General features: G+C 42.5%; 1 protein-coding gene across 2 annotated transcripts; it reads left to right on the top strand.

The window, feature by feature from the left end:
- Positions 1 to 2,139: 2,139 nt before the first annotated feature.
- RNF7 (ring finger protein 7) lies at positions 2,140 to 9,083 on the top strand. Of its 2 annotated transcripts, none has more exons than XM_084903161.1 (3): positions 2,140 to 2,454; positions 6,292 to 6,339; positions 8,142 to 9,083. In XM_084903161.1, the coding sequence occupies exons 1-3, from the start codon at positions 2,280 to 2,282 to the stop codon at positions 8,258 to 8,260; spliced, it is 342 nt and encodes a 113-aa protein (XP_084759287.1). In that variant the 5' UTR covers positions 2,140 to 2,279; the 3' UTR covers positions 8,261 to 9,083. The 2 variants fall into 2 exon arrangements, with proteins under 2 accessions (XP_084759287.1, XP_084759288.1); XM_084903162.1 differs by having other exon boundaries at positions 2,148 to 2,447.
- Positions 9,084 to 10,271: the final 1,188 nt, after the last annotated feature.

The following is a 10,271-nucleotide window of genomic DNA, read 5'->3' as shown; positions in this document are numbered from 1 at the left end:
CGGGGGGGGGGGGGGGGGGGAAGAAAAAAGAAGACTTGCCGAGACCGGTTTGGCTCAATGGATAGAGCCTCGGCTTGGAGACTGAAGGGTCCCGGGTTCGATACCAGTCAAGGGCATGTACCTTGGTTGCGGGCACATCCCCATTAGGGGGTGTGCAAGAGGCAGCTGATTGATGACGCTCTCTCATCGATGTTTCTAACTATCTCTCTCCCTTCCTCTCTGTACAAAATCAATAAAAAATATATATTTAAAAAAAAAGAAGAAAAAAAGAAAAAAGAAGACTTAAGACCGCTCTATTTTGAACTAGAAAAAAGAAAAAGAAAAAAAAAAAACCTGTCATTTTTCCATGTACAAATCTAATAAGTGCTAGCAAATCCACGGAACCAAACTAATGTGGAGGTGAGGTTGGGCATAATAAATTATGTCCACCTTGAGGCTCTTAGCATCTATAATAGCTAGGAAGACAAGACCGCATGCATTACAAGTAAACAATAGAGCTCCAGAGTTGAAATAATTTCTCATTTATATGTCCAGTGTGTGAAGCCTTCTGAGACCTTATTCCTGCTTTAAAAAACAACCTCTTTTGAAATTTGCCACTAACGCCCATGGCTGGGAGTGTAAATCTGTGTTCTATCTTTTGGCAATGTCTATCAAGATGAAAAATAGACAGCTTCTGACCCAGGCATTCTATTCCTAGAAATTTGTTTTACAGATATACTCTGACACATGTGCAAGGAAATATATGCAGCACTGTTTATTATACATTAGAAACAATTAAATGTGTCTCAAAGGGTTCTCAGGGCAATAAATCACAGGAAAAGTATGTGGTGGGATGCTACATAGCCATTAAAAAAGAATAATGTGGCTATATATAAGTGTTTATGTGGACAGATGTCATAGTAGTACTATTAAATAAAAAAAAGCGGCCTACAGAGTAGTATATGTAAAAAATTCATATAGAAAACTAATCGAGCCCTAGCTGGTTTGGCTCAGTGGACAGAGTGTCTCTGGGCTAGCAATAGATGCCTGACTTCAAAACTGTCACCATTACTTCTCTGGACCTCATTCCTCCTACATAAAAAGGGAGGAGGTTAAGCTAAATTAAAGGTTCACAAAGAGTGGCCCCCAGGGTTCCTGGGAACTTTTCAGAGGTCAAGATCATTTACATAACAATACTCAGAGCTATTTTCTCTCTTCATATCTCTCTCTCTCTCTCTCTCTCCCCCCCCCCCTCTCTCTCAGTGCCCAGTGTTTTCCTGAAGGTACATGATTTGCGAGGTCATTGCTCTTAAGATAATTTGTAATGAATTTATTGTTGTTATTTCTTAATGAATTAATACATTGCCCTGCTCGATGTGGCTCTGTTGGTTGGAGCATCCATCATCCTGTACACCAAAAAGGTGGTGAGTTCCTGGTCGGAGCACATACCCAGGTTGTGGGTTCCACCCCTGGTCAGGGTGTGTGCAAGAGACAACCAATCTGTTTCTCTCTCATCAATGTTTCTCTCTCTCCCCCTTCCTCTCTTTAAAGTATATATATATATATATATATATATATATATATATATATATATATATATGTGTGTGTGTGTGTGTGTGTGTGTGTGTGTGTGTGTGTATGTATATGTATGTATGTATGTATGTATGTATGTATATATATTTATTTAATGTTCTTGTTTTAATTTCTTAACATATATTCTCCACAATCAAAAGCCTCTTGAGGTCCTAGTAATGTTTGAGTGTAAAAGGCTCCTGAGACAAACGTGGCAGCTCAGGAAGGTCATTCAGTCCCTCTACAAATGACGGGGCTTCTGTGGCCGGGCGAGTTTTAGATCCGGAGGACAGGATGCTGACAGACTGGTCCCTGCCCTTAGGGGAGTCTGCATTGGGGTGGGGAAACAAGCGGATGTGTTCACACGGTAATTCCTGAAAGCCGTACGTCTCACGAAGGCCGAAAGCAGGACACGCGTTTCCTGCACGAGGTGCCCCGGCCATCGCGACAGAACACGCCCCAGCGCGGCCGCGGCCACACTCCAACCCTCAGGCCTCCAGGCCGCCCGGCACGTGACGGGGCGGGGGCGGGGCCAACGGCGGCCGGGCGCCGGCGTCAGGTGACGTCACGGCCCGCGCCAGCCAATCGCGGCTGGCGCCCGTGGCGGCCGGCTCCGCGGCGGCCGGCGGCCTGCGGGCGGCGCTGTGGTCCGCCGGGCGGCCTCGCGGAGCCGCCATAACCGCCGGCCTTCCCCGAGCCAACGTCTCCGCGCCGCCGCCGCCGCCGCCATGGCCGACGTGGAAGACGGCGACGAGCCCTGCGCCCTGTCCTCTCACTCCGGGGGCTCGGGCTCCAAGTCGGGAGGCGACAAGATGTTCTCCCTCAAGAAGTGGAACGCCGTGGCCATGTGGAGCTGGGACGTGGAGTGCGATACGTGCGCCATCTGCAGGGTCCAGGTGATGGGTAAGCGCTGCACGCGAGGCCGGGGCCGCGCTGCGGCCTCCGCGGGGCCGGCTCCGGGGGACGGGGGGTGAGGCCCGGAGAGCCCGCTGCCCGGAGGGGCGGCGGCGGCGGGAGCGGGAGAGCCGAGGAGCGGGGAGGCAGCCGGGGCGGTGGCCGCCGCCCGCCCGGGCCGCGGGGCCCCAGCGCCCGGGGCCGGGTTCTGGCGAGGGGAACGGGCAGCGGGTGGAGGGAGGAAGGTCACCTCGGGGAGCGATGGGTGTGACCGAGGACCTACGTCTGTGTGGTTTGTCCGGAGCTGGGAGGAACCGACTCGGTTATTAGGGCGCCAGGCCCCAGCCCCGACCCTAAATAGCGGTCCGCCGAGGCCCCGGGGCCGCACAGCACGTCACCGGTTCGGGTCACACCCCCGAGTGATGCTCCGGTCCATCGTCCGCCCCTGAGAGCGGGGCTCCTGCGGGGAAGGAGAGGGGCCCGGCCGTGGCGCCGGCGGGCCCGCTGCAGCCGCCCCGGCTGCCCAGTCCGGAGGGCCCGGCTGCAGAGGGAGCCCAGGGGGTGGTGGTCGGAGAATATTTTTTCTGTTTTGTGGGAATGGAGTAACGTGAAGCCCTGGACTTAGAGGCATACAGAACTTAGAGGCAGTCTTCTCTCCGGCAAGCCCTTCCTGTCGTAGAGATGCCCCTTTCCTGGAAGAGACTGCCCGCTGCTCGGAGGCAGGCCTCTGTGTGTGGATGGAGAACCCGCTTTTACACATAAGTTTGCCTTCCTCCTAGGGTGCTGTGAATGAAAAATATTGGCCCGAGTGAAGCCTCTCTCATAACAACCTCACCCCGAGTGGTTTCTGTTTTTAAGATCTCAGGCCACCTTGGAAAAGAGGTGCTGTTTAATGCAAGTTACATGTTTAAGTAGAGCATTGAAAACTAAGCTGAGAGTTTCTTGACGTGTTGTTGCTTGAGGGTGGGTGAGGGGAACGGAGGTTTCTATTATTTTTAAAACTTGGTGTCTTGCCCTGATAAATGAGAGAATTGGAGAAAACAAAAGAGAATTGCTCTCCCTTGCGAGATGAAAACGTCTAGCAGCATCAAGAGATTTCTCAGTGTACACTCTCTTTAGTGTGCCCTCTAATCGTCTATGGATAAGAACTTGTTTTAGAGGATTTAAAACAGTGGGATCCAAATATTTTTTTATCTTTTACTTTCGAAAGAGCTTGATTTCAGACATGATCCACTTATTTTGCATATTTAGGTTTGGAAGTACCTAGTTTATTGGCCTGCAGTCCAGCCCCCTTACTCATAACTTACCGCCTTAAGAACTAGAATCAGATTTTCCACTTTGGGTGGCATTTTTAACTTACAAAAAATGAAGGTGACTTCAGTTTTTGATCTTTAGCAAGATAGGCTTTGCTGAAAATATTGTCACCTAAATTTTCTTTAGTTTAAAAAGAAGAATGTTCTTAAAAAGGCATTTTATGCTTCTCCCCAAAGAAAAAAAATTCAACTAGGAAGTGGAAGTATGAAATTAAAGTACTGGTTGGTATCTTGCAACAAATAAACTGTATGTGCGATATTTAAACTAAGTCAAAGTATGGGCTGTAAAGGGTTCCCCTTCTCATTGACTATCTAATTATAGCAAGTATTCTGCTACTGTGGATTAACGTTGCCGATCACAACAGCTATACTTTGAGTTCAGGAGAGTGTTCTGGACTAGACCTTTGTATTTTGTTTATGAGGTGTGAAAATCCACTTAGAGGTCAGCTTGACAGCAGGAGGAAGTTTGTTTTTCAGACTTCCCAGTCCTTACCCTGGCATCATTCTAAAAGGTGTTAGTGTTATTGTACTGCTTAGAAATGTGCTGTTTCAGATATTAGCAACGTCATCAAAAGAAACTTTTTAAAATCTGAAACTGTGGGAATTTTTATCTACTTCCGTCGGTTTTTGATCATCTAAATCAAAACTATAAGCGTAATTCAGACTTCTAGATCCTACAAAAAGAGCCCACTTAATCCTATTTCCTTAATATTTGGAATTCATCTCATACACAACTGATTTATTATGACTTCTTTATCCAAGATTTGCCTGTCAGCCTATTCGGATGTGGTTAACACTCCGTGTCCACGCTGCTGAGGAAGAGGAATACTTTAGCTTGTACTGCCAAGTTATGAGAGCCAGAGTAACCTTCATGGCTGTGTTACCTTGGACAGTTGCACAGCCTTTTGGGGCCTTCTTTTCCTCATTTGTGAGAGGCAGCTGGGATCACACACTCTAATTCTGTGATTGCACAGAACAAGAGCCTCCTCTTCACCATTACATCAGGATCCTTAAGATACTTTGTTGTTTGCCTGTCTGTCTCCCTATTTGCTGTGGAGACCAGGAATCCAGACTTAGTCCTCTCCGTGTCCCCGGTGCATATAACTCCTGTGCAGAGTAGATACTTAGTAATTGTGGAGTTGAAGAAAGTCTTAGGCCGCAATGTTGTTTTTAGTCCACAGGCAGAGGCCAGGGTGGTGTGTTTTTTTAGGGTAAAAGCACGCAGAGAGAAGCAAACAAGTGCCTGTGTGTAATCCAGTGTAAGAAGAACAGGCATCGGCTCCACCGTGTGTCTATTTTTACTGAATTATTTTTTTCCAGTTAAAACTTTTTTTTCGGTTGGTTTGAACTTCCTTTACCCAACTTTGACTCCTCTTCCAGCTAGTGAATGAATTCATTTAATTGGTCCCTAAAATAATCTATTTTACCTCCTTCACCAAAAATATATATTTTCTGTATTGCCTTCTTCATCAAGCAACCTAGTATACTTAAGCTTCCCATTCCTGGTATTTACTCCCAAGTAATATATTAAAATACTTTGCCATTGTTGGGCTCAGACTTAGTTTGTAAAGGAAGCATTTTATTAGAAAAAGAAACTCCTACAAGCACCTAAACCCAAGAACTGCTGCTTGTTGTAGCAGCCGTTGAAACGGGTGCTGACAGCAAGTGGATCTTGTCGCCTTTGGGGGCTGTGACTGTGCCCCTCAAAGTGAATTGGAAGGTTCTACACTCCTGGTGAAAAAAACCAAAAAAACTCCCAGTTTTTAGAAAGTATTGTTAGTTAATTTTAATGTTTAAATAGATTATATAACCACATAATTCAAAATTTTAAGGCAGTACACAATAAAATTCCTTCCCACTCAGTCCCCTCCAATAAACTCTATTATTAGTTTCTTGGGTATCCTTCTAAAGTTTCTTTATGTATGTATAAGCAAATGCCAATATATGTGCATGGCTCATTTATTTTTTAAATTTTATTCAATTATACTTCACATTCAGTATTACATTTTGTACAGCAGCATAGTGGTTAGATAACAATATACTTTCAAAAGTGTTTCCCCCAATATTCCCAGTACCCACCTGGCACCATACATCGTTATTATAGTATTGGCCATTCCCTGTGCTATCGTTTATATCCCCATGTGCATAGTTTATTTAAATGGGTGTCTGAAAAATAAACTACCCCTAACATTGAGCTACATGAGCATGCCCAGTGAGCTTGTAATAACTTCTAATACAGTGGAGTGTTCGCTAGTGGTTGCATCCACTGGCAGGACATCTTTTCATCAGAGCTTGTAAAAAAAGAGGCTTCAGTAACCCTGGGAAATTGCTCCTGGTCAGAAGTATAATAGATTAGTCCAGTGCCTTCTACTTTATTCCTGTTTAAACAGTTTTGTTCAGATGAGAAATTAATAGTATGAGCCTTTAATCTCCATCTCTAACCCTTTGGGCTTTTATTTGACTTTGAAGTGTCTGGTTTTTAAAAATTGCATTCTGAGCATCAGAATGAGAATCGCTGTTTGTTTACTTTTAGATGCCTGTCTTAGATGTCAAGCTGAAAACAAACAAGAGGATTGTGTTGGTATGTTGTAATTTCATTCTCATGCTTTTTCAACTGAAGGTTTTCTCTCAGTGGGAATGTTTGAATTTGCTATTAAGATTGACTTTACCAATACACAAAAATAAACTGTAAAGCAGTGATCCATTATTAATATAAAATGTGTTGGTTCTCAAAGGGCCTTAAGAATTATCTGCAAGGTGTTTTCTTATTGCCTGTAATTAAGAAAAATTAGTTATATAAGTATTCCAGATATGGGCATAGTAAATATTTTGATAATCAAAAAAATGAATAATCCTCTTTTGTTAAGAAAATTATATAAGAAGGAATTTGCCAAAGCATCATTAAAATTTTGAATATGTTATAGGTCAGTTTTGGTAGTGTTTCATTCTACTAAAGCATTTCAGTTTTCAGTACTCTTAAGATATAGTGTTTAACTTTTAACTGATAGAGAAAAATTGTAAGTCTTTTTTTAGAAATATAATATTTATATATATATATTAAATTGTAAGTCTTTTTTTAGAAATATTATATATATATATATATATATATATATATATATATATATATATATATAGCTTTCCTTATAGTCTGGGACTAAATGTTGTAAGCAGTTCAAAGGTTTATGTTCCAGTTCTTGAAATCGTCACTTTTAGATTGCTTTATATAAGTGTTTAAACATTTTTCCTAGAATGAAAAGTTAACTTTGTACTTTGTGCTGGTGTGGTTTATAGGATATGTTTTTATTGATTTTTTTAGAGAGGGATGGAGGGAGAGAAAGAGAAACATCAATGTAAGAAAGAAATATCATTACCTCCCATATACCAGGAATTGAACCTGAAACCTAGATATGTGCCCTTGACCAGGAATCGAACCCAAAATCTTTTGGTATACAGGACGATGCTCCCAACTGAGCCCCCTGTCCAGGGCTATAGATAGCTTCTAATTAATGATCTATGCATTTTGATCTAACCCTATTTCTTCCTTCTGAATCACTAGAATGATACTTGCTTTCTACCTTATGCAGCCTATTTTCATAAGAAGCTTTTTTTTTCTTTTTTATTCCTGTGTCTTACTTGTTCTGTTATCATATAGATCAGATGGTCAAGCAAGGGACAGATGAAGCTCACATTTGAGATTGTAGTCCAGATTGTGGGTGATTTCCCTTGGTTTAAAATTTTTTTTTCATGCTGTTTGTTAAAAAACAACACATTAATTTGGTAATTGTGAGGTATAAGTTATCTTTCTTTGATCACAAAGAGACCTCTCTTTCCAGCCAGCCACTTTGAAAATTTCATTGTCACATAAGGAATTGCACTGCTTATTGATGACAACACAATTACCAGCATTTCTAGGAAACAGCTCAGCAGATGCACAGCTGATAATAATTAGAAGCATGTCATCTATTCATAATAGCCTACTTATGAACTTGAAAACATTTAAAACTCATAGCTTAATAAATAAAAACCAGGAGGATGTTTTTCAGTAAAATAAAGCCCAAAACATCTCCAAAGTCATGAACTCAGGTCTGGGATCTAAGGAAGACTCAAGTCCTTTAATCTCCTAACTTCAAGAGGACAGCTGTACAGTATGGAGCTGTGCAGGAACTGGGCCACCACATCATTCACAGATTCTGGAGCTGTGGTGGGACTCCCCTAAGCACAAACCTTTCTTTACAGGTAGAAAAAATTATTTTGACCAACTTATCATCTCTGTTTGAGATTATGAACAATGTTTATTATTCATAATATAAAATAAGCTGTATATTTGAGCTTGGTCATTTAAATTGAAATGTCTAATGTCAGATCTTTTCTTTTTCCTCTTAGTCGTCTGGGGAGAATGTAATCATTCCTTCCACAACTGCTGCATGTCCCTGTGGGTGAAACAGAACAATCGCTGCCCCCTCTGCCAGCAGGACTGGGTGGTCCAAAGAATCGGCAAGTGAGAGTGGTGAAAGGGCTTCTTAGTGCGTTTGTCCAGAGCCCTGGGGCATCGCCTTATCAAGTGCCCTACAACGGCCAGGATACTCCGAGGACCAAGTCTTCAAATAGGAGATGGGTCTTTGGTCCTTGAGGACTCACCAGAGGCATTGGGTTAGCATTTTGTCAGTTTTATTTTCAGAAGTTCTCTACAATTAAGAAGATAATTTATTAAAGATGGTCTTTCCTATCTCTGTGGTATGTGTCACACTGCTCATAAGTGCTATGAAGGAAGAGAGAACTATACATTGAATGACCTTTATAATTTACTTAATGATATCTAAGGGGCTGTGGAAGCAGTTGCATTTGGAAGAGAACTTTTGCATGCTTAAGATAGCTCAGTTAAAAAAAACCAAAAAACAATGTTATAGTAACAAATAAAATGAAGTTTAAACCCAACTCTTATCCTTAATTTGTTCCTGATATTTATTTTAGACAGGAAAGGGGGTGATTGATTAAATATTATTTGATATGACAATTTTAAGTTTGCGCCAGAGAGCAGGGTAAATAAGATTTCATCTTTGGACATAGGGGATTTGGCTTGTCTTTTAGGTTATGGTCCTCTATCACTGACTCATCAAAAAACCCCAGATCTGCACACCTCACTGTTCAGTCATTCAGGGGAAGGAACAGGGGCATTTCCCAAGTTTTAATTAGATTATGGTATAATTTAACTGTGTTTCAGGTGAACTGTTAATAAGGGGGAAATGTTTACCACTATAGCATCGGATCCAAAAAAGTTTTTTTATCACACAGTGTTTTAATAAACAGTTTATTCTGTTTACTTCATTTAAATTGTCATTATTGCAGTTTTATGCACAACCTTAAACTTGATATTAATAAACTGATTTGTCAAGTGAATGCTTTTGATAAAAAAAAATATTTATATGCTCTTTCATCTCTATATATAAAAGCCTAAGCACCTGTTACAACTGGAACGACCAGCCAGTCGCTATGACATGCTCAGTGCAGGAGTTGCCCCTTGATGGTCAGTGCACTCCCACAGCCAGCCTCCTGCAGTCCCTTCCCCCTGCCAGCCAGCTCGACCTATAGGCCCTAATCAGGATGGCTGTCTGGCCAACCTCCCGGGGTCCTTCCCCTGGCCAGCCAGCCCCCCAAGAGGCCTCAATCACTGGCCCGGCCAAGGGACGCACCCATGCATGAATTCTGGACCTCTAGTTGGTAATAAGAAAATTTTAAGTTTATTACCTAGAAATATAAAATTGTAAGAAAATAAAATCTTATCCCATTCACATTTAGTGGAAGTTAATTTATAACAATTTATGAATCTTTACATCTAAGGAATATACATACATAAGATGAAAATTTATATACCGTATTTTCCGGCGTATAAGACGACCCCCTAATTTTACAGTTAAAACATAGGTTTAGACCTATATTCGCTGTATAAGACTAACCCCCCACTTCCGAGGCAACACAAGTTCTTTTTTTTAATAGACCGCCTCTCTAACTCAGCCAATCCGAGCAGGCTTTTTATGCATGCAAATTATACATGTTCTGTACCCAAAGCTACACTGTGTTCTAGTAAAAAGCCTGCTCAGATTGGTTAGAGTCAGAGAGGCGGTCTATTAAAAAAAGAACTGGTGTTGCCTCGGAAGTGGGGGGTAGTCTTACACAGCGAATATAGGCCTAAACCTATGTTTTAACTGTAAAATTAGGGGGTCGTCTTATATGCTGGAAAATACGCTATATAAAAGATAAAGTGACCAAACAACTGATCAACTGGTTGCTATGATGTGTATTGACCACCAGGGGGCAGAAACTCAGTGAAGGAGCTGCCCCCTGGGGGTCATTGCGCTCCCACAGCCAGAGTACCACTTGCTGACCAACTGACGCAAGCCTCTCCTGCCTCTGTAGCAGCACTACGGAGTGGCAGCAGCGGTGGCAGGCACAGTGGGGTCGGGATGAGCAGGAGCGCTGTGATGCCTGGCCTGGGCTCCGGTTCATCCCCTGTCT

This window comes from Pipistrellus hanaki, assembly GCF_964339955.1.
Source record: "Pipistrellus hanaki genome assembly, chromosome: 13".
NCBI lineage: Eukaryota > Metazoa > Chordata > Mammalia > Chiroptera > Vespertilionidae > Pipistrellus > Pipistrellus hanaki.
This window is presented reverse-complemented; position numbering and strand designations above follow the sequence as displayed.

Coding starts and splice junctions, on each gene's coding strand:
- RNF7 (XM_084903161.1), top strand. CDS start 2,280: ATGGCCGACGTGGAAGACGGCGACGAGCCCTGCGCCCTGTCCTCTCAC. Junction 2,455..6,291: donor CTGCAGGGTCCAGGTGATGG/GTAAGCGCTGCA, acceptor GTTTACTTTTAG/ATGCCTGTCTTAGATGTCAA. Junction 6,340..8,141: donor CAAACAAGAGGATTGTGTTG/GTATGTTGTAAT, acceptor TTTTCCTCTTAG/TCGTCTGGGGAGAATGTAAT.